This window comes from Mustela nigripes, chromosome 3 (assembly GCF_022355385.1).
Source record: "Mustela nigripes isolate SB6536 chromosome 3, MUSNIG.SB6536, whole genome shotgun sequence".
NCBI lineage: Eukaryota > Metazoa > Chordata > Mammalia > Carnivora > Mustelidae > Mustela > Mustela nigripes.
Window position 1 is genome coordinate 7,968,471 of NC_081559.1, and position 24,694 is coordinate 7,993,164.

Below are 24,694 nucleotides of genomic sequence, written 5' to 3' on the forward strand. Positions count from 1 at the left end.
AAAAATGTTCATCAGAGAACTAGAAAGGTAGATAATTTCCTAGCTGAATATTCTACTTTTTAATTCAAAGGGCAATTGCTTGTTTTTAATGTCAAGTTGCCTAATGCACATGCAGATATGAACAGACTTTAAGGAAAATTGAATCAAAATTAGTGATTAAAGGGGCGCCTGGCTAGCTCAGTGAGCGAAGCACACCGCTCTTCATCTTGGGGTTGTAAGTTCAAGCCCCATGTTGAGTGTAGAGGCTCCTTAAAAATAAAATCTTGAAAAAAAATTGTGATTTAAAAAACAACAACAACAACATACAAAAAGATGTCAAGTCCTAGTACAGTTGGTTTCCTACTTCTGACTGTTGCAGAGGACATGCAGACTCATGCCGTACCATATACATATAGAAACAGAACAATTACCATTCTCTTGCCCAAAGGAGGACCAAAAACTCCCTTTCTTCTTTTGTCCAATTTTGACATGATAATATTCTGAGTCTGAGCTGCTGTAGTTTGTGCCGAGAAGTTAATTAGCAGAGGCTTGTAGATTTCTTTATTGAGTTGATTCAGAAGAAAATTCTATATAACAGGAAATAACAAAATGAACCATAGTTGGAATTATGCCCTGACATTTCAAAATAAACACTAAGCATCACTGTCGACAGACTTGAATTTAGAGTGTCCTAACATTGCAGAAGAAGAGATGGAATCAATCGAGATAACGGTTACCATACCGTGGTGTGTCCCTGTTTGTCCACGCCCTGTGCATGTGGCTTCTCTGATTTCCAAAGCCACCACACAGAGTACCTTGTCTTCTTAACGTTAAGTCATGGGGACTCAGAGGCTAAGCAACCTGCGTATGGTCTCAGGGGTGGGGCAAGAATTCAGATTGCCATGTGTCTCTTTCCAAATCAATGTTCATTTTATTATAGTTTTTTATCTCTCCACTTAAATACCAAGTTTTCTGACTTATTAGTGAGGAAGCTTAAATTGTATACCTGCATATTCAAAATGGATTTCATTGGAAAGCAGGTGCAGTCACACTGATTCTGAATCAAGGTGTTGTGTTCTACAAATCATCTTGTAAAGAATAATGACATAGGAAAATATTTACATTCTGTTAGGTAGAAAAAATGAACTAAATTGCAAAGTATGTTCCCCATTTTGTAAAAAGTTCCTTTGTTTTTTTTTTTAAAGATTTATTTATGTATTTATTTGAGAGAGAGAGAGAGATTACAAGTAGGCAGAGAGGCAGGCAGAGAGAGAGGGGGAAGCAGGCTCCCTGCTGAGCAGAGAGCCGGATGCGGGACTTGATCCCAGGACCCTGAGATCATGACCTGAGCCGAAGGCAGCAGCTTAACCCACTGAGCCACCCAGGCACCCTCTTTGTTTTGTTTTGCTTGTTTGTTTGTCTGTTTTTGCCTGGGCAGTTTTAATGCCTGGGCTGAATTTGGGATGAGGATACAAATGACAGGAGGCTTGATTTTTCTCCAAGCGCTGCCTTTCACAATGTCAAGTCTCCATTCCTTGACTCTTGATGGTATCATGGGTAAATCCCTTAGCTTTCTGTATACGGCTCAGAAAGATCTTTTTTTGTTGTTTTTTTGTTTTGTTTGTATTTTTTCTAATTTAAATTCACATTAGTTAACATATAATGTAGTACTGGTTTCAGGAGTAGAATTCAGTGATTCATCACTTACGTATAACACCCAGTGCTCGTCACAAGTGCCTCCTTAATGCCCATCACCCATTTAGCCCGTCCCCCAACTTGGTCCCCTCCAGCAACCCCGTTTGTTGTCTATGGTTAAGAGTCACTTATAGTTTTATGGCTTGCCTTCCTCTCTGTTTTTTAAAATTACTTATGTTTTAGGGAGAGATGTGCAGGGGGAGGAGCCGAGAAAAAGGGAGGGGAGGGCGGGAGGGCGGGAGAGAGGGAGGCAGAGAGAGCAGACACCCCACCGGGTATACAGCCCCACATGGGGCTCGATCCCATGACCCCAAGATTATGACCTGAGCTGGAATCAAAAGCTGGATGGCCCAACCACCTGAACCACCCAGGCACCCCTCCCTCTCTGTTTTTATTTTCTTTTTCCTTCCCTTCATCTGTTTTGCTTCTTAAGTTCCACAGATGAGTGAAACCACTTGGTATTTGCCTTTTTCTGACTGACTTATTTTTCTGAGAATATACTCCAGATCCATGTTGTTGCAAATGGCAAGAGCTCATTCTTTTTGATGACTGAGTAATATTCCTGTGTGTATATATATGTGTGTGTGTGTGTGTGTGTGTGTGTGTGTGTGTGTGTGTGTACCACATCTTTATCCATTTATCAGTTGATGGACATTTGGGCTTTTTCCATAATTTGGCTATAGTTGATAGTGCTGCTATAAACACTGGGGTGCATGTGTTCCCTCAAATCATCACTTTTGAACCCTTTGAATAAATACTAGTAATGCAATTGCTGGGTTGTAGGGTAGTTCTATTTTAAATTTTTGAGGACCCTCCATATTGTTTTACAGAGTGGCTGCACTAGTTCCCACCAACAGTGTTAGATTCCCCTTTCTCCCCAAATTTGCCAACATCTGTTGCTTCCTGAGTTGTTAATTTTAGTCATTCTAACTGGTGTAAGGTGATATTGTGGTTTTGATTTGTATTTCCCTGATGCCAAGTGATATTGAGTACTTCTCCAGGCATCTGTTGGCCATTTGTACATCTTCTTTGGAGAAATGTCTATTCATGTCCTCTGCCCATTTCTTTACTGGATTATTGATTTTGGGGGTGTTGACTTTAATGAGTTCTTTATAGGTTCTGGATACTAGCCCTTTATCTGGTATGTCATTTGCAAATATCTTCTCCCATTCTGTAGGGCTGCCTTTTAGTTTTGTTGACTATTTCCTCTGCGGTGCAGAAGATTTTATCTTTATGAAGTCCTAATAGTTCATTTTTGTTTTTGTTTCCCTAGGCTTTGGAGATATATCTAGCAAGAAGTTGCTGTGGCTAAGGTCAAAGAAGTTGCTGCTGCCTGTGTTCTCCCCTAGGATGTTGATGTTTGCCTGTCTTACATTGAAGTCTTTCATACATTTTGAACTTATTTTTGTGTATGGTGTACCAGTGTGGTCCAATTTCATTCTTTTGCGTGTCACTGTCCCATTTTAACAATACCGTTTGTGGAAGAGACTTTTTTCCACTGGATATTCTTTCCTGCTTTGTCAAAGATTAGTTGATCATAGAGTTGTAGGTCCATTTTTGGGTTCTTTATTCTGATCCGTTGATCTATGTGTCTGGTTTTGTGTTTGTACCATATTTTTTTATGACCACAGCTTTTCAATACAGCTTTAAGTCTGGAATTGTGATGCCTATAGCTTTGCTTTGCTTTTTCAACAGTCCTCTGGCTATTTGGGGTCTTTTCTGGTTCCATACAAATTTTAGGATTATTTGTTCTTGCTCTGTGAAAAATTCTGGTGGTATTTTGATAGGGATTGCATTAAATTTGTAGATTGCTTTGGGTAGTATAAACATCTTAACAATATTTATTCTTCCAATCCATGAGCATGGAATGTTTTTCCATTTCTTTGTGTTCTCTTCAATTTCTTTCATCAGTGTTCTATAGTTTTCAGCATACACATCTTTTATCTCACTGGATAGCTTTATTCCTAGTTATCTTATGGTTTCCAGTGCAATTGTCAATGGGATTGATTCCTTTTCTGCTGCTTCATTGTTGGTATATAGAAATGCAACAGATTTCTGTACATAGATTTTATATCCTGCCACTTTGCTGAATTCACATATTAGTGCTAGCAATGTTTTGGTAGAGTCTTCTGGGTTTTCCACATAGAATATCATATTGCCTGGAAAGAGTGAAAGTTTAAATTCTTCCTTGCCAAACTGGATGACTTTTATTTCTTTTTGTTGTCTGATTACTAAGGCCAGGACCTCCAGTCCTGAACAATAGTGGTGAGAATGGACATCCTTGTCATGTTCCGGACCTAGGGGGAGAGCTCTCATTTTTTTCCCCATTAAGAATGATATTCACTGTGGGTCTTTCTTATAGGGTCTTTATGACATTGAGGTATGTTCCTTCTATCCCTTCTTTCTTGAGGGTTTTTATCAAGAAAGGATGTTATATTTTGTCAAGTGCTTTTTTTTTACATTTATTGAGAGGATCATATAGTTCTTATCCTTTCTTTTATTAATATGGTGTATCATGTTGATTGATTTGGGGATATTGAATCACCCCTGCAGCCCAGGAATAAATCCCCCTTGATCATAATGAATAATTCTTGTAAAGTACTGTTGGATTCTACTAGCTGTTGGATTCAACTATCTTGTTGAGAATTTTTGCATCCATGTTCATCAGGGATATTGGTCTGTAGTTCTATTTTTTAGTGGGGTCTTTGTCTAGTTTTGGAATAAAGGTAATGCTGGGCTCACAGAAAGAGTTTAGAAGTTTTCCTTCCATTTCTCTTTTTAGAACAGCTTCAGAAGATGTATTAATTCTCCTTTAAATGTTTGTTAAAATTCCCCTGGGAAGCTATGGCCCAGAACTCTTGTTTGTTGGGAGATTTTTGATTATTTATTCAATTTCTTTGCTGGTTATAGGTTCGTTCAAATTTTCTATTTATTCCTGTTTCAGTTTTGGTAGTTTATATGTTTCTAGGAATTTCTAGGAATTTATTCATTTCTTTCAGATTGTCCAATTTTTGGCATATATTTGCTCGTAATAATTTCTTATAATTATTTGTATTTCTGCATTGTTGGCTTTGATCTCTTCTCTCTCATTTGTGATTTTATTGACTTGGGTCCTTTCTCTTTTCTTTTTGTTAGGTCTGAGTGAGGCTTATCAATTTTGTTAATTCTTTCAAAGAATGAGCTCTTAGTTTTGTTGATCTGTTCTGCTGGGTTTTAAAATTTTCTATATCATTTATTTCTTCTCTAATCTTAATTTTTTTCCCTCTTCTTGGTTTTAGGCTTTATTTGTTATTCTTTTTCCAGATCCTTTACGTGTAAGATTAAGTTGTGTATTTGAGACTTTTTTCCTTCTTGAAGTAGGCCCGGTATGCTTCCCTCTTGTGACTGCCTTTGCTGTGTCCCAACTGTTTTAGACTGTTGTGTTTTAATTTTCATTTGCTTCTGTGTATTTTTTTAGTTCTTCTCTAATTTCCTATTCATTCCTTAGTAGGATGTTCTTTAGCCTCCATGTTTTGTCATCTTTCCAAACCTTTTCTTGTGGTTGTTCAAGTTTCATAGCATTGTGGTCAGAAAATATGCATGGTATGATCTCAATCTTTTTGTACTGATTAAGCTTGATCTGTGACACAATATGTGATCTATTCTGAAGAATGTTCCATGTCCACTTGAAAAGAATGTATATTCTACTGCTTTAAGATGAAATGTTCTAAACATCTGAACATTTGTTAAGTACATCTGGTCCAGTGCGTCATTCAAAGCCATTCTTTCCTTGTTGATCTTCTGCTTAGATGATCTGTCCATTGCTCTGAGTGGGGTGGCAAATTTCCTACTATCATTGTAGTATTATCAATGAATTTCCTTATTAATTGATTTATATATTTGGGTGCTCCAAATTTGGAGCAAAATATTTACAATTTTCCAATCTTCTTGTTGGATAAACCCCTTTATTGGGATATAGGGCTCTTCTTCATCTCTTATTACAGTCTTTGGTTTAAAAATCTAATTTGCTGAAAAATGTATGGCCACTCCAGCTTTCTTCTGATAACCACTAACATAATAAATGGCTCTTCACCCCATCCCTTTCAATCTCCAAGTGTCTTTGGGTCAAAAATGAGTCTTGTAAGCAGTGCATCAATGGATCTTGTGGGTTTTTTATTCATTCTGATACTCTATGTCTTTTGATTGGAACATTGAGTGCAATTACATTCAGAGTAATTATTGATAGATATGAATTAGTGCCATTGTATTACCTGTACACGTGCTGTTACTGTAGATCATCTCTGTTCAAGTCTTTGCTGCTTTTGGTCTCTCTTTCCAACTCACTGAGTCCCCTATAATATTTCTTGCAGGGTTGCTTAAGTGGTCACAAACTCCTTTAGTTTTTGCTTGTCTGGGAAACTCTATCTTTCCTTCTGTTCTGAATGACAACCTTGCCGGATAAAGTATTCTTGGCTGCATATTTTTCCCCTTAGCATGTTAAATATTTCATACCACCCTCTTCTGGCCTGCTAAGTTACTGTGCCAAGCTGCTGCTAACCTTATGCATCTAACTGTGTGGGTTAAGAATGTCTTTTCCTTAGCTACTCTCAGAATTCTCTACATCTGTATTTTGTAAATTTCACTATGATACGTCCTGGTGTTGACCTGTTTTTGTTGATTTTGAGGGGAGTTCTCTGTGCCTCTTGGACTTAAATGCCTGTTTCCTTCTCCAGGTTAGAGAACTTTTCAGCTATAATGTGTTCTAATAAACTTTCTACTGCTTTTCCTCACTCTTCTTCTTCTGGGACTCCTAAAATAAGGATATTCTTATGCTTTATGGAATCACTGAGTTCCCTAAATCTATATTCATGATCTAATAGGCTTCTTTCCCCTATTCTTTTCAGCTTAATTATTTTCCATAATTTCATCTTCTGTATCACCTGTTTGTTCCCCTGCTCCTTCCATCCTCACAGTGATTACATACAGTCAGGTTTGCATCTCAGTCATAGCATTTCTTTTATTTTTAACCTGATTAGTTTTTAGGTCTTTTATCTCTGTAGCCAGGGTTTCTCTAGTGTCTCCTATGCTTCTTTCATGTCCAGCAAGTGTTCTTATGACTGCTGTTCTAAATTCTTGTTCACATACACTGCTTATATCGGTTTTGAGCAAATTCCTGGCTGTGACTTCTTCTTGATCTATTGTGGAGAATTCCTCCATCTTGTCACAATGTCTAGGTTTCTGTCTTTTGTGTGTTATGAAAGCTTGTTATGTTTCTTGCCCCTGAGAGTAAATGTGTATTAAGAAGGAGTCACAGGGGCGCCTTGGTGACTCAGTGAGTTAAGCCTCTGCCAGCTGCTCAGGTCATAGTCTCAGGGTCCTGGGATCAAGCCCCACGTCGGGCTCTCTGCTTAGTGGGGAGCCTGCCCCCCTCGCTGGCCTCTCTGCCTTTGTGATCTCTGTCAAATAAATAAATAAAATCTTAAAAAAAAAAAAAGGAGTCACACACTGTCCAGGGGTGGGCACTTCTGAAATTGTTTTTCACGTGTGCTATTTGCACTCTGCTGTTGTGTTTTGGCTGCTCTTTCCCAGAGGCTGGTCCTCTGCAGAGTTCCTCCTTGCTTGCAATGGGGAGTGTTTAGGCCTTTAACTAGGTATGCTTTGATCTTTTTGTTAAAATAAACCTGAAAAAAAAAAAAAAAGCCTCATGCAATAAAAAAAAAAAAAGAGAGAGAGAGAAGGAAAGACAACAAAACACCTTACACAAACAAACAAAAAACTATAAACCTGATTCTAAAGTGGAGGGGGGGTGGGAAAGAAGGAAAAAAGAAAAAAAAAAGAAAAAAGAAAGAGAGAGAGAGAAGCTTGATCCAAAAAAACAAGAAAAGGAAACAAACTAATAAATGAGCAAAAAACCCTATAAGCCCAATTTCCATCCCCACCCAAAAAGAAAGAAAACTAAAAGAAGTTAAAAAATAAAAAATATTTTTTAAGAAGCCTGGTCTTATTTCCACCAGAACTGAAGTGACACTTTGGAGCACTCAGTGATCAATAATCTGGTACATGTGCAGGGGTCTGTGTTGTTCCTCCCAGGGAGAGGCTGCTGCACAGGCTCATGGCCAGACCTACCTTTGGAAAGATGCAGAGGGGTAGGGTTTGGTGGAATCATCTGCAGCCTCCACTGGAGGCTGTGTTTCTTTCTAAAGTCCAGCTGTCCTGGTGGGCGTGGGTACCGGCAGGGAGAAACGGGATGTGTGTGGAAGACGGTGTCTGTCACCCCGTCCTCTCCTCCCCAGGCAGGTGACCTCAGGGCCACCACCTTTCAGGAGACACTCACACAAATAATCTCCCCTCCTGTGTCCTGGCCCTCATCAGGTCACCACGCTCAACCCGTCTGTGCCCGGGCCATCGGCATACCTGGTGCCACAGTTCTCCTATGTTTCATCTTGGGCACACAGCTGGAATTCAAAACTCCAAATCTTAAAGGACCCAGCAAGGCACAGACCCCCTCTCCTCTAGGGGAGAAGAGAGCTAAGCCCAGCACATTCTGTCCCAGAAAAGCAGTCGCATGGACATGGCAGTGCCTGGAGTCTATGGTGAAGCAGTGAAGAGTCCCCACCAGGCTATCTGCCCTCAGCCGGCACCTCTGTCCCCTGCTGCTGAATGGCCACTCAGCAGCGCCCTTGGAGAGGCAATGCCCTCCTCCAAATGTACTCTGGGAAGGTAAACATTTGTTCTCTCCCAGTGTGACCAGGGACACACATGGTGTCTCAAGCCAGCCCTCCACATTGCTTCCTCGCCCGCCCCCTTCCTCTCTCCCTGACTTCTCACCACAAAAAGGGCCCCTTCCTCTCCATGCACCACAGCTTTTCTCTCCCCCATTTCAAGTCTCCAGACTTTGCATCTGCCACATTCTCTCCCTCCTATTGTGCGGATTGTTCTCTTAATCCTCAGATCAATTTTCTAGTTGTTCATAATGATCTGATGCTGATCTAGCTGTGTTTGTGGGTCAAGGCAAGCCCGGGGTCCCCCTACTACTCCACCATCATAACTCCTCCCTCCAGAAAGATCGTTGTTTAACCCCAGGCAAACCAAACCTTGACTTAAAATCTCAGTTTAAACTTCACCTTTTCCTGTTCTTGGACATTCCCTGATGCATCCTGCACGTAAATTATGAGAAGGGCACCATCACAATCTTTTGTGGAAGATATTATTCAATAAATGATACCAGGACACTTGTTTAACTACATGTCCAAATATAGTTCAAAAAGATTAGCAGATTTAATCAAAATATAAAATCAATAAAGAACTGGAAACAGGTACTGTCATAAAGTGGGTGACGGAGAGCCTATAATGTGAAGGACCACTGATGGCTTCTTTGGGCTCCTCTACTTGCTTTGCCCTGTCTTCCTACCCACTGCTGGATGGGGGACAGAGCTAGACGAAGAGAGACAAGAGTCCTACCTTACTGGCATCACTCTGGTTCTCTCTTAGCTAATGCGGTCTTGCCTGCTGTCATGGAAATCTTCCAAACATTTGCTCTTTTAGAGGAGCAGAGCTACGAGATCTTTAGCAACTCCAAAGAGATACCCGCACTGTACAGTTCTCGGCCATAAGGGAACTAATGGAGCTGCTGTGGGCCGTCATCTAGAATGGAGCCCCAAGAAAGCTGAAGGCCACTTATCTTCCACACACTTTCTCCAGGTGACCCTGGAGAAACCTGCACTTAACTCTCATGACAAAGCTGCGGGTGCTACTCACTATTAGCTCCAGCCAGTTTCTGCCTTTAGAAATCTGGAACTAGGGGCAAGAACTGGCCTTTGTTCAGTATGACCTTCTAAATACAAGGGAACCAAGACTATGTAGAGATACTGAGATTTTGGACATTATCTGCTACAGCAGCTAGCATTTTCTTACCAAACACACAATGGGCAAGATTCCAGAAGTCAAAGAAAATCATTTTTATTACTACATAGTAATCCTCCATATACTAAACAATTTTGAAAATTAAGAATTAAACACCTTTTCCTTTCAAGGGATATGAAATCTCCATCCTAATGAGCTATTTTAAAGGTATAATAATTTTAAAAGGTATAATAATTTAGTGATATAAAATGGAATCATATCTTTAGTCCATTCCTAAAATAAATAGGCAGTTAAGAATTCTCTGTGGCTACATCAACATATTTTAATATTTAAAAATATGAAATCTACTATTTCAGGTAGTTAAAAAATAACATTCTTAAGAATATGATAGATATTTTAACATTTAGATTTCTTCAATACTTACAATAATATAAACGCTCTTTCCAGTTCCTGTCGGTCCTACAAATATTGAAGGCTTTTGATGGGTGGTCAACAATTCCATTAAAGCAGAGCACCGCACCGTGTCCAGAGTTGGTACAATGATTTCATTAAACATCACATCCTTAGGAATTTGAGGAGCTTCTGCCAATTTCTTTACCCATGGTTCCCATTTTCCTATTCCCTGTTTATAATAAACAGCCAAATGATGAATGTTATATTATAAAATACTTCTAAGAGCTCTGTTATTCTGTGCCATTATAGAAAAGATCAAAGATCAAGATGAAAAACAAAACAAAACAAAAACTACAACAAAACAAAAAAACCACTGACATTTACATATTTGTGGGTTTTTTTGGGTTTTTTTTTTGTTTTTTTAAAGATTTTATCCATTTACTTGACAGAGATCACAAGTAGGCACAGAGGCAGGCAGAGAGAGAGAGAGAGGAGGAAGCAGGCTCCCTGCCGAGCAGAGAGCCCGATGCGGGACTCGATCCCAGGACCCCGAGATCATGACCCGAGCCAAAGGCTGCGGCTTAACCCACTGAGCCACCCAGGCGCCCCTACATATTTGTTTTTATCCTTTAAAACACTCCACCCTGAGTTTGAAAGTTAAATTTTGTGTTAAATTGTGGAGAAACTAGGCTTTCATATGAATAAAAAAGAAATGGCAATGCTGTGATATTTCTAATTGCTGAAACTACTGATTACGTTAAACCAAAGATCAAATATTTTGTACAAATGTTAATTTTTTTAATGAACTAAGAAACTAGACTAATTAGTGCATTAAATAGTAAAGAATTTTATTCACTAAGTGTTAACAAATATAGAATATTTTTCCCTAGAACATCAGCTGCATGTTTCTTGTACTTTTATTAATGGTAGATATAACATAAGCTTATAATTTTATGTGAGATTTTAAAAAAATTGTGGTTTTAAAAAAACTCCTAAAATTTACCTTCAACCATTTTTTAAGCATACAGTTCAGTAGTGTTAACTCTATTCAACTTGTTGTTCAACAGATATCTAGAATGGATAAGATTTCTTCATGTGAGATTACTATTATGAATTAACATTATACTATATTTTTGTATCCAACTTGTCAACTAAAATTTGTATTTCCTATGCAGTCTTTAGAACAAATACTTCCAAAAATAACATGTTAACTCTCTTGCTTTAGAAAAACATCACTGCTCTCTTCATTTCTACAGAATTAAATTTAAGATCCTCGTCATTCAAAACACAACAGAATTCAGACTCCTTCCTCCATGCATCTACAGTCCAGCCTCACTGATGGACTCACTGTTTCCCAACATGCCCAAGTCCCTGGATCTTCCCACAGGGCACTCTTTTGGCCTAGAGTGTCACATGACATTCTTCTGAAGAGGTTAAGAAATCACCGAGGGCAGCACTGTGACTTACTCATTTTTGTAACCTCTGGCACGAGCTGTGCATATAGTACAGGTGTTTGTTTGTTTGTTTGTTTGTTTGTTTAGGTGAGTGATTTCACATCAAGTTGAAAACTGTATTGCAAGGAAGTAACTAGAACTTTCTAGAACTGAAGAAGAAACAATGTCCTTCCCTTATTCTTGATAATCTTTTCTAAGATGGATATTTTATCACCATATGGGAAAGGAAAGATTAAAAAATCAGAAAACCTGGAGTGAATACTCATTTAGAGACTTTGTGATACTGGAAGAATCACATATCTCTGAGTCCTAATTTCCTCAATGGGAAGATTTATAAAATGAATCTATCTTTCCTAGTTCAGTGAGATGTTGGGAAACAAATTGAAATGATCATAGAAAAACTTATTAAACTGCAAGGTGCTCTGAAAATGCAGGGTATTGTTAGTAATTGAAATAAAATAAAATAAAATAGGCAAATAAAAGGCTACTATCTTGTGGCTGGCAGGATGAAGAGTGTCTTCTGAGGTAGGCTTGAAGATACATCTCAAGAGCCATAAAAAATTCAAAAACTGATACAGCAAATTCCATTTCTAGGAACTTATTTTAAAGAAACAATCAGATATGTACACAATGCCTTGTATATAAGAATATTCACTAAAGCAGAAAAACTAAGAAAAAACAAAAACAGTCCAATGTGTAAGAGTAGGGAACTGTTTGGAGAGATCATGGCCCATCCAGATAATAGCCTCTAGGGAGGCTTTAGAAAAATAACTTTATTAAAGAAATATTGGTGAGATAGAATTATCTTCTGGGGATATAGTATGAACCACTTTCACTTGAAGCTTCATATTTAAATAAGTATTCCTGAAATTCTCAGTACAGTACTCATGGGAGCTGTTACACGTAAATAAGTAAACAAACACCACCCAGCTTTTATTGTCCAGTGCATTTGGGAAGGGTTGAGTTAACATTAACCCAGCTATGTTCCTACAGGACTTCTTAGCACCTGCGATATGCTAACATGCACCATATGAACCCCAAGAGGGACCCTGAAACAGCATGAACCAAGGGCTGGACTAGGGGTCATACTGTGTACTTGTATTTAATGAACACAACAGGATCAAATAAGAAATATTTGTCTTATTTCTATCAAAGAGAAAAACAAGGTTCAGAAAGATTACTAGTCCAAGGCTATACAGAAAGAAAGTGGCTTTAAAAGGACTTAAACCCTGATGTGTCTGACTTCAAAGCCAGAGTACCTTCCTCTACTACTCCATGCTGAGTCTTAAGGTAAAAAGTGGTGACAGGGTGGCCGCAGGGCCATTATGTGCTGTGTGTCTACAAGGGAACTCTGTTTGGCTGGTAGTTGTAAATCTTGCTTCAGAGCTCTTACCTCAGTGACAAATTGATAATCATAAATTGTTCCTTTTTCAGGAAATGGGACAGTTAGTGCTTTTGAAGGCATCTGGTCCATGCCACTCAGTAATTTAAACTTATTTCGAGTTAGTTCTGAAATTGGGCCTTCCATTAGTTCTCGAAGAATCTTATCAAATTTCAACCGATCATCATCTTTACAGGAAGCTCCGATGGACCAGATCAATGAAAACAGAAAAATGCCCTGCATTGGAGAGACGAGAAGATGAGTGCATTAAAGAATAACTTTAATGTATTCTTGAAGCTTGAATCAGATCAGCCAGATTAATATCTTTGAAAGAAATTTAATAAACTAATACATAACCGTAGGTTATCTCAGGATTTTATAATAATTAGATTTTAAAAAATTGGATCGCATGTCTTATGAAGTCCTGCTATCAGAAAAGATGACACAATGCAAAATACATGGTGAAACCTTAGAATGATTAGTCTGGTAAATCATGTGATATTCTAAATACGTGGAAGGACCCTGATATTAAAAAAGTACATTGCGATAACTTTTTATTAAGGCAATTGTAATAAGGAATAATCAACCCCCATAAAATACGTGCTTTTTCATTTAAATCTTGATAGTGTTTTCTTAAAAGAACAAATTCATATTTGTTTATTTACCTGTTGTTGTAACAATCTGAGCACGGACTGCATAACAAGACCTATAGCTAGAAATGACAAGACCTAACACTAAATGAGAAAACCTCTTTTCTTTTTCTCTTTTTCTTATTATGTTCAGTTAGCCACCATATAGTACATCATTAGTTTGTGGTGCAGCGTTCAGCGATGCATTAGTTGCATATAACAGCCAGCGCTCGTCAAGACGCACACCTTCCTTCATACCGATCACCCAACCACGTCATTCCCTGCCCCCCACTTCTGTAACCCTCAGTCCCTTTTCCTGGAGTCCAGAGTCTCTCACGCTTTGTTTCCCTCTCTGATTTCAAGTTTTCCCTCCCTTTCTCTGCAGTCTTCCATGTCGTTCCTTATGTGGTTTCAATCATATGTGGACAGTAAGTAATAATATGGAGAAAACCTATTTTTCTGTTTTAAAATCAAATGCCCCTTTTATTTAAGATTTTTTATTGGAGAGAGAGTTGGGGGGAGGGGGGAGGAGAAAGGGAGGGGCAGAGGGAGAGACTCTCAAGCAGACTTCCAGCTGAGCATGAAGCCCAATATGGGGCTCGATTTTGTGACCCTAAATCATGACCTAAGGTGACATCTAGAGTCAGATGCTTCACTCACTGAACCTCCCAGGTGTCCCTAAAGCCCTTTTTTAAATGCCAAACAAGCACAATCTTGACTCCTCTTAAAAGGTCTGCACTATACTTAACCCTGTTTGCCTGCTCCTTGATTACTAACAGGCTGTTTCTCTCTGGAAACCATTTAAAACTAAATTAAAAATTAATTTATTTCATAGAATATATGTAATAAGAGCAACATCTTGACCACCTTAGAAGTGCTACTATTAGCAATATATAATTTTTTATTAGGGAATATTCAAGGGCCATTGATCATTTTATTTGAAAAGTGTTTTCATACAAATTTCTTTCCTCAATGCTAATATACATTTATATTACACACACATATATACACGCACATACATTTTATTTTTTAGTTTTTTAAGATTTTATTTATTTATTGGACAGAGAGAGAGATCACAAGCAGGCAGAGCAGCAGGCAGAGAGTGGGGGGGAAGCAGGCTCCCCGCTGAGCAGAGAGCCCGATGCGGGGCTCGATACCAGGACCCTGAGATCATGACCTGAGCAGAAGGCAGAGGCTTGGCCCACTGAGCTACCCATATACTCTCATATATTTTCAACATTTATATCTCAAGAAAAAGGGAAGAAAATCAAAATAAAAAACAAAGAATTATGATTTGAAGGTTGAACAGGAGGCGAATCTTGTTATCTACTGGTCAGGGCTGGGGCACCTGGGTGGCTCAGTCAGTTAAGCATCTCCCTTCAACTTGGGTTGTGATCCCAGGGTCCTGGAACTGAGCCCTGAGTCAGGGTCTCTGCTCAGGGGGGAGCCTTCTTCTTCCTCTCCCCCTGCTCATGAATATATGTGAGCTGCCCCCACCCTCAAATAAATGCACAAGATCTTTAAAAAAAAAAAAAAAAAGGGTCAGTCGTCCCGGGGATCGATCACGTCTGAGGCTGGTTCAATGACCTGCGATCTCAGTAGCAGATCTAGGGTTATCATTGGGTTTCACCCAAACCTCATGATGCGATGGAGCTGACAGTAGGAGAGCTCCCCTACATGCACTTACTATTGGGGGCCCAACTTCTTCCTTACTGTCCGGCCTCTATTTCCAGGGAGAAAATGAAGTTTCTGATCAGGAAGCATTGGGGAGAGCGTAGATGTCTTTCTATCGGAAGATTCAAAGCCAGTGGACCTTACCTCCAGTAATGAGTACGTTTCTCGATCATTTCTCTCTCTCACTTTGATTTCATCAGAAAAGTTATCCATAAAACAGTCTATCAGATTCATTAAGGATCGGACTAAGTTTGTATCTGAAGTAGGAGATAATTCCTGAAAAATCAGGGGAAAGTGTGTAAAATTAACTTCAATTAGGCACTCATTAAAATAGCATCAACTAATACTTATTGAATTGACTTAGTCCTCATGGCCATGGTACCCATGAAGAAGAACTATGATAATTCTCATTTTGCAGGAGGGAAAACTGAGGCACAAATCAATTCCCGAGTCCGGAGTGTGGTATCACTGGCTGTCCTGTCCCACAGATGCACTCTTGAACCATTCCTGCACTGATTCCCAAATTCAAAAATTTACTTTTACATGTTTAGTTGTGTTCATCAATGACCTAGAATCTATCTTATACCAATTTTGTAAATCAAAACACTAAAAAAAAATCTTTGAGCATTAAAATTAATGAATGTGTTTCCAAACTTATTTTATACATCTTTATAGCAGTCCTCATGGTAAACTCATTTCTATGAAATAAATTTGAAAGTCTTGAAGAGCCCAAAATATTCCCAGAGTGCTATAAACACCATGCACTTCACTTTTTTGGGGGGGAGGGGAGGTCTCAACATGACTGTTTATAAAATAATGCAATAGTGTGTACAGCTCCTAACACCATGCACCATACAACAATTTCTCCATGAACAGGTTGTCTTCTTCCCTCCAAGCTTTCTTCCAACCCTCAGATGATACTGTTTCGTGGTTAACACTTAAGAGTTAACACTCTGTGGGGCATCTGGGTGGCTCAGTGGGTTAAAGCCTCTGCCTTCGGCTCAGGTCATGATTCCGGGGTCCTGAGATCAGGCCCGGCGTCGGGCTTTTTGCTCCGTGGGGAGCCTGCCTCCCTTCCTCTCTCTCTGCCTGCCTCTCTGCCTACTTGTGATCTCTCTCTCTCTGTCAAATAGATAAAGTCTTTAAAAAAAAAAAAAAAAAAAGAGTTAAGTCTCTGAAATGGACTCAGAAGATTAGAAGCAGCCGATCTCATCTGTAGCCGCTGTCCCAGTAGAAACAAGCAGAAATGACAAAGGAGTTTCTAAAGATTGGACCAAGTATTAGTGACCCAACACTAAAATATGAATAGTTATCACTACAAGACACTTATTACTACATGGTAACAAGAGGAGCTCAGAATTTATTTGAGAGGACAAAAGTGCAGAGGACATTTTAGAAGCTTGTATTAAAGTGTGTTTTCTTGGGGTGCCTGGGTCCGTTGGTTAAGCAACTACCTTCGGCTCAGTCATGATCCTGGAGTCCTGGGATCGAGTCCCGCATTAGTCTCCCTGCTCAACAGGGAGTCTGCTTCTCCCTCTGACCCTCTCCCTCTCATGCTCTCTCCCTCTCAAGTAAATAAGTAAAAATTTTTAAGAAAGTGTGTTTTCTCCTTTGTTTCTGAAAAGATATTCATTACATTCTCTGACAATGCCAGGGTAGGGGTGGGGGGGGGAAGCTGTAGCTTATTTGACAAGTGTAACCGTTTTTGAAATATGATTACTTCAAACTTTCAACACATTTCATGTTTGCTTGTTGTTTAAATTTTTTAACAACCAAGCTTCTTAAAAGAGCAGCGTACCCCACTGTTGTGACCAGGAGCTCCCATATTCAGCCGACTGCCCTGGAGCTCCCTTGCCTCTTCCCTGAAAGTGTTTGGGCCATGCTTGTCCCCATGACCTTCTTAATTGCCAAATCTAAGGGACACGTGCCAATCCTTCTCTGCCCTGACATGTTAGTGGTTTCTGGTAATACCAACTACTTGCTTCTTAAAAGGCTCTCCCCCCCCGAAATTGTAGCAGCACCCAGGATACTATTCTTTGCTCTCTTAATTTTCTTTCTCTTTAGGTAATACCCACTGGCAGGATTTTAAATTCCACCTTCCTTATCTGTACCTTGAGCCAAACTTGTGTCTTGAGCTTTTCTATTTTATTTCCAACAGCAGGAGAAATAACCAGGCCTGTGTTCCTGCATTTGTTCCAGAGCCAAAGTCATCCTAAAAGACCTTTGGTTGACATCTCCCAGAGCAGACATTAAGCATATTTTCCCCACAATTTCCAGCTGGAGAGGGTTTAAGAGCCTGGCTGGAGCTCCATCAACTCTCAGAGGCAGGAGATCCCCACTCAGGCTGTCATTTCTCCCCCACTGTACCTTCCCCACTGCACCAATCCCCTGGATACACTGAAAGAAAGAAAAATGGATTTGGACTTCTTTCAGTCTTCTACCAGGGACTGACTTTCCTCCCTGAATCCCAGGTTTTTCTAACCAACACCAGTCATCTCTAAACAAGGAGATGCGCTCATGCTAAATAGAGCGGATTCCCCATTTAGCCTGCCTGAAGCAACAACGCATTCCTCCATTATTACCCACTACCTCATTCGTCAGATGTCATAAATGAATTACTTTTAAAAATCAGCCTTTTGCTAATGATAAAATATGACAGCTTTATTCTAGGAACTTCAAAAAACAAAAAAAAAATTATAAAAATGGAAACTAAAATATAATAGTCGCTGAGAAATGAGAGAGAACATTTTAGGATATTTTCACCCAGATGTGGTTAGGTGGACCTTTAAGATTTTTTTTTTCTTGAAGGGAATAGATTAGCATCCATATATTCAAACCCTAAAATGCCTCGTTAAATCTTTCTACTTTAATCAGAAAAGGTTTTAGTTAAGCCAATTAAATTATTTTAATATCTGAGCATTGGTATTAACAATAGACAAAAGAATATATTTGGCTGATTTGGATTTTCCATTTATTCAAGTCTTACAATTCTGATGCCTCTTACCTTCGCATGCTTTCTAATAAATTCAACAGAAACTGGGACCATTCTGTCAAATAAGCCTACTATAAATTCTTTCTGCATGGAACCAATTGCAGCAGGTAGAAGATTTATCCAAGACAACATTAATGGTCTCCAGCCTAACATGTGAGGTTCCATGTAAATCATACCACATCTGGAAACCTGGAAAAAGAATAATTGTTTACCATCAAGGTAATGCTTCTGTAAGAAATATGACTTGGTACATCTGTTTCTTATAACCTTCAGAAAATTCTTTTTAAAAAAGTTTAATTTTATGTAATTTCATGATCTAAATTTTTGTTTATGACTTTACCCATGGCTTTAAAGAAAGAAGAAAATATCCCTGACTCTCAGATGTGTCATGGTAGGTCAACAGATAGGTCTGTTCTTAAAGAATCGGAGTATTGTTAAAATGAATTCTACTAATGTTTTTCTTTCAAAGTCAAGGTTACTAAGCAATAAAATCACTTATAGCATTTCAAATTTATAAGCAGATGTCAAAATTGAGAACTTACAGTAGCAGGAGAAGCGACTTCCAAATCCATTGGTTCAAAAATAAGATTCATTTGTGGTGACATCTGAATGATTTCCCCACTCATCAGACACAGCTTTTTGTTATCATCCAGCACCGTGTTCATATTCTCAATCCACACCGCATCTACTGGTCCATCAAAGATTAACCATTTCCTATCTGGTGTCTGGTTTAAGCATATGACGAATAAAGGACAAAAATTAGTAGGGATATATAAGGAAACAGTCCAATAATGTTTCAAAATTTAAAAATGTAACTCCTAAAATTATTTTCACCATAAAAATGTAAGGGCAGGGGCACCTGGGTGGCTCAGTGGGTTAAAACCTCTGCTTTCGGCTCAGGTCATGATCCCATGGTCCTGGGATCAAGACCCATATGGGGGGGGTTCTGCTCAGCAGGGAGCCTGCTTCCTCCTCTCTCTCTGCCTGCCTCTCTGCCTACTTGTGATCTCTGTCTGTCAAATAAATAAATGAATAAATCTTTAAAAAAATATGTAAGGGCATCTTTTGAATAAAGTGTGTGTGTGTTTATGGAGAGAGAGAGATAGGAAGAGTCACCGAAGAAGCCTATATACGCCATGGACAAGACCGAAGTATAACATCTTCTCAAAATCTCATCTTTTCTAATGTTTCTGGACTCATATGTAACATGTTTTAGAAAGCATTATGAGTAAAAAAACATAATTGCCAGAGAAGATAGTTTTCATTCAAAGTATCTGATTCTATGCAGTATTATGTTCATATAGATTAACTACTCTTGGGTGCCAAATCAAGTTTTTTCTTCCCTCCGCTGAATGAATTCACACACACATATCCCGCTTTGGTTGAATGGTTTCGTGGTGATACAGGATATCAGTCTAAGGTTCAGTCTCACGATGATAAACATGACAATATTTGCGCATTGCCTGAACAACAGCAAATGTTCGATGAGGCCCAAGGAATGGCCAGATATTCATGGGGAGTGCAACAGCGAATTCTCCTTTCCAGATCTTACAAAATCTGCTTTTTTGTGCACACAGACGATGCCTTGGTTCCCTCTCAGCAAATGTGGATTCAGGTTGAAGAGGTGAGGGGTCTGAATCCATCCTAACACCTTCCGAGGCCCTGTCGCCAACTGCTTCAGTCTGCAGGACCGTGGACCTGCCGCAGACTGGGCCTGCTCCACACCCACACTCAGAAGCCAGCTCTGGCCAGGCTCCGGGAGCAAGGAAGAGCTCATAGCTCAGAGATCACCTCAAGACCGAAGATCCCTAGTCCTGTTGGCTTCCCATGCCTGCTAACCCTCACTTTGGGCAACACGGCCAGGTACCAGAGATGGGGGCTCTGCGGCCTGGAGGACCTCATGTGTCATTTGGCTTTACTGCTTGTCCACTGTCTGGTTTTGGGTCAGCTCCTTCACCTTTCTGAGACTATTAATGGGGCAAAACGTCCGGAAAAATGTAATGTATGCTATATAACTGAGTATAAAATGGGAGATATCTTGTCATTATTTCTGCATAAATAATGCGACTACATATATTATGTAGAGATGTCGTGTGTTAATCTGGGCCAGAGGGCATCCACTATGAAAAGAAAGAACCTGAGAAGTTCTATCAATGATCTCCCATCTCAATCTGACCTGTAATTACTTTTATCCTTGAAATTACTAGTAAAGCCTGATATCGGGCAAGATCTCCGTCCCATGAAAGCCAATTCTTATGTTACACTCATTGCCTGAGGTCCTTGAGCCACTCAGAGCAAAGCTGAGCTTTGACGTTTTTCTATTATTACACCAACTAAAGAGTCATGGTCAGCTGAGTCCCTCGGTGGGTAAAGAACACCAAAGTAAGGACATATTGTCTGAAACAACTGGAAAAGAAAAAACAACGAAATTCATCAGAAGGAGCTCACAGTCTTTCTGCACGTGCGCAATAGAGCTCTGGTACTCACAGTGGAAGCAGCGAACGCTCTGAAACTGACAGCCAGGATGCCATCGGACCACTCGTGCGACACCACATCAAACTGTCCGTACAGCTGACCCATGGTGACAGACTTGGGGTTTAACACAGTGATTTGAACCTTGTTCTCCTCCATTAACCCCTTAATGGAAAAAAAAAAAAAGGCACATTTATTTAGAAGGATATTGTCTTTATTCATAAAAAACATGATTGGATATGTTGAAAATCCTAGATTCTGCAAAGAAACTACCAGAAGCAAGGAGTGCATTTCACAAATTTCCAGCAGACAGAGTCAGTTTATTAAGACTGGTTGTATTTTCTCTACAGGGCTAAACAACTAAAAAAATAAAATTTTACAAATACCACTTATGATAGTATTTAAAACTCATGAAATACTCAGTAATAAATTAGCAAATTTATTGTTGCAAATAAATTAGCAAACTTGCCAACAAATTAGCAAAAAGCTATAAACCTGAAACTACGAAAGAAGAGTTGGAAATTTTTTCTTTTTGTAAAGTGTCAAATGGTACGTACATATTATATATAGGCTCTTCGAGTTACATATAGTTGGTCACATATCTTCTCCATTTCTCTTTCTTTTCTTTCTTTCTGTTTCTTTGTTTTGTTTTGTTTTTTATAACCCTTAAAAAATATTACCACTATTCTAAGTTCTCTGGCATTAGAAAAATAGGTTTGGAACCAAATACGGCCTATGGGCTGTAACGGGTTGACTGCTGCTACCAAACCTTCTTTGAGAGAAAATGAAAAGATCTAAATATAGGCAACCCTGTTCCATTCTCACAGAATCAAAAAGGTAATATTCATAAGTTGTCAATTTTGACCAGAATCTTGAAAGCTGGGAATTCTACAAAAGATGTTAACACACTTAGGGCATGAGATTTTATGTTTTTAACTACTAGGTGTTATTTTCTTAGAGTAGCTTTAGGTTCAAAGAGAAATTGAGTGGAAAGTACAGAGATTCACATATATTCCCTCTGGCCCCCAGATCCCCCTCCATTTCCCCTATAATTAGAGACTTGCAGTGGGGTGGTATATCATTATGAATGATCAACTCATATTGATACATTATTATCTTTTTAAAGATTTATTTATTTATTGAGAAAGAGAGAGAGCACGAGTGAGAGAGGGAAAGGAGAATCTCCAGCAGAGACTCCCAGCGAGTGGGGAGCCCGACACAGCCTCAGCCTCGCGACTCTGAGAACATGACCTGAGCCAAAACCAACAGCCAGACGCTTGACTGACTGCACTGCTCAGGGATCCCTGATACGTTCTTATTAACTAAAGTCCTTGGCTGACATTAAGGGTCGCTCCTGTGATGTACATTCTACAGGTTTTGTCAAATGCATAACGGCACTTATCCATTATTACAGTATCATACAGAATAGCTTCACTGCCCTAAAATCCCCTGTGCTCTCTTATTTGTCATCGTTTCTTTTTCTGTATATATAACATAACAAGTGCAACTCTTCCCAACGCTGCCTTCTGCCCACACCCCCAGGGCTTGGGACACAAAAAACCGAACTCAAGAAAAGATGTGGAATAATAACACTAGACAGTAAAACAAGCTTGTCGTCTTCTCATTCTTCTCTGTGCCCACCAAGGGGATAACGATGCATCATTCTCCACGGGGAGGTATGGGAAAGCTCCGCCATCTGAGTCAGGGAAGTTGTTGCACGAAGGCAAGACTTTTGTCTCAAAAATGCAGCAAGGCTAGTGAGACTCCACAATCAAGATATAATGATCACAAATACCATTTGGCTACATACACTGAAATATATGAAGTGAAAACTACTCAAAATACAAAAAGTAAACAGAAATACAGTATTAGTTGCAGAATTAAAAATAGCCTCATTCCTTTAGCATGTCAAAGTAGGCCAATTTTAAATAAATGATCGTATTATTCACGATCCAAGTCTTATGCAATCTTTTGTTGCATTTGTGTGTACATGTGTGACTCAGATAACACAAAGCACACATTCACTTCAATACCACGAGCAACCAATCACAGAACTTTGCCTTACAAATCTAACCATTCAGAAAATAAAAATACTCTTAAAAGTATGAAAAAAAAGCTTTCAGGCTTTTCATGTTTTCAGATTTTTTTCTACAACATGTGTTACTTTCATAAATAAAAAAAATTTTTGAAAAGAAATAGAAAGTTGACATGCAAACCTATGATAGATAGGGTAATTACTTCATATGATCTTTCTAGTACTATTGTCTTTTGACTCATTTTTCCCTTTGATTTTTAAGTTGCGACATTAAAATATTTTTTAAAATCACTGTACATTCTGAGGCACCTGTTAGGCTCAGTGAATTAACCCTCTGCCTTAGGCTCAGGTCATGGTCTCAGGGTCCTGGGATCGGGCCCCGCATCGGGCTCTCTGCTCAACAGGGAGCCTGCTTCCCCCTCTCTCTCTGCCTGTCTCTCTGCCTACTTGTGATCTCTCTCTTTTTCAAGTAGCCACATGCAGAAAAATGAAATTGGACCATTTCCTTACACCACACACAAAAATAGACTCAAAATGGATGAAGGACCTCAATGTGCGAAAGGAATCCATGAAAATCCTTGAGGAGAACACAGGCAAATAAATAAATAAAATCTTAATAAAGTAAATCACTGTACACTCTATCTTGCACAAAGCCGATTATGAATAAATTAGTGCATTAATAACACACTCACCTTTTCACAGATGTCATTTAGTGCTCCAGCTAAGACGCGATATGCACTGGTTTTTCCTCCAAATGGTTCCCCGACAATCATAAAACCATGACGCACAATCATCATTTCATATATTTGAAGTATCTTCTCGGAAAAGAATCGGGTCAGTTGCAAATTCATGGACTCACAGTTGTCTTTGATAGCTGCGAGCAAATCATTGTAATCTGGTTTTGGTAATTTCACACCAGGAAACAAATCTGAGGTGATTCCCTGGTGACAGAGGATTTGGGGATTTATATTACATATCTGATACCCTCGCTCTCTCTACACACACACACACGTACACACACACACACACACACACACACACACGTACACACACGTTCACACACACGTACACACACGTACACACACACGCACACACACGTACACACGCACACACGTACACACACGTACACACGTACACACACGTACACGTACACACACGTACACACACACACGTACACACACACACACACACACATCATGAAAGTCTTCCCATCCTTGCGATTAATATTGATGGAAATAGAGCCATTCAATAGTTCAACAGTAGTTTTAACAGCTTTATAGAGTATGACTGACATGCAATGAACTCTATATATTTAAAGTGTTACAACTGGGTAAGTGGAGTCATCCGGTCACTCAAGATAATCAACATGTGTCTCCCAGAAGTCACCTGGTCACCTTTCGCGGCCCTCCCTCCCTTCTCTCTTTGCCCCCCCCCCAACCAGGAATCCACTAATTTGCTTTCTGTTGCTACTTTTATTTGCATTCTCTAGAAGTGAATATGGATGAAGTTACCCATTACAGGTACCACTTTTTTTCTGTGTGACTTCTTTCCACTCAGCGTAAAGATGTGGAGATTCCCACACGTGACACCATATTTAATAGTTCGTTGCATACAAGGATTACATTCAAATCCATTTCCCTGTTGATGGCTACTTTCTTTCATTGTTTCCAGTTTGGGGCCATTGCAAACAAAACTGCTATGAACACTATATACAACTCTTTGTGTGGACAAATGACTTACTTCCATTTCTCTTGGTTGAATACTGAAGATTGGAAAACATGGATAATATGGGGGTTATGTGTTTAATATTTAAAACACTATCTGCTTTACAAAGTGGTTGTATTATTGTGCATTCACTCTAGCAGTGTATAACACTTCTAATATTTGTTATGGTTGGTCTTTTTATTTATTTATTTATCTATCTATCTATTTATTTATTTATTTTTATAAACATTTATTTTTATCCCCAGGGGTACAGGTCTGTGAATCACCAGGTTTACACACTTCACAGCACTCACCAAGGCACATACACTCCCCAATGTCCATAATCCCACCCCCTTCTCCCAAACCCCCTCCCCCCAGCAACCCTCAGTTTGTTTTGTGAGATTACGAGTCACTGATGGTTTGTCTCCCTCCCAATCCCATCTT

General features: G+C 39.2%; 1 protein-coding gene across 1 annotated transcript in view; it reads right to left on the bottom strand.

Annotated features, from left to right (window-relative positions):
• Nucleotides 1-24,694, bottom strand: part of DNAH7 (dynein axonemal heavy chain 7) — a 250,612-nt gene that overhangs the window by 118,595 nt on the left and 107,323 nt on the right. Inside the window, exons 29-37 of the mRNA XM_059393094.1 lie at nt 24,253-24,261; nt 23,239-23,487; nt 20,527-20,676; nt 18,582-18,764; nt 18,052-18,228; nt 15,192-15,323; nt 12,757-12,981; nt 9,941-10,138; nt 411-566 (exon numbers count right to left, since the gene is read on the bottom strand). Of these exons, the coding sequence (XP_059249077.1) occupies nt 411-566; nt 9,941-10,138; nt 12,757-12,981; nt 15,192-15,323; nt 18,052-18,228; nt 18,582-18,764; nt 20,527-20,676; nt 23,239-23,487; nt 24,253-24,261 (1,479 nt within the window). The remainder of the gene's footprint in view (nt 1-410; nt 567-9,940; nt 10,139-12,756; nt 12,982-15,191; nt 15,324-18,051; nt 18,229-18,581; nt 18,765-20,526; nt 20,677-23,238; nt 23,488-24,252; nt 24,262-24,694) is intronic.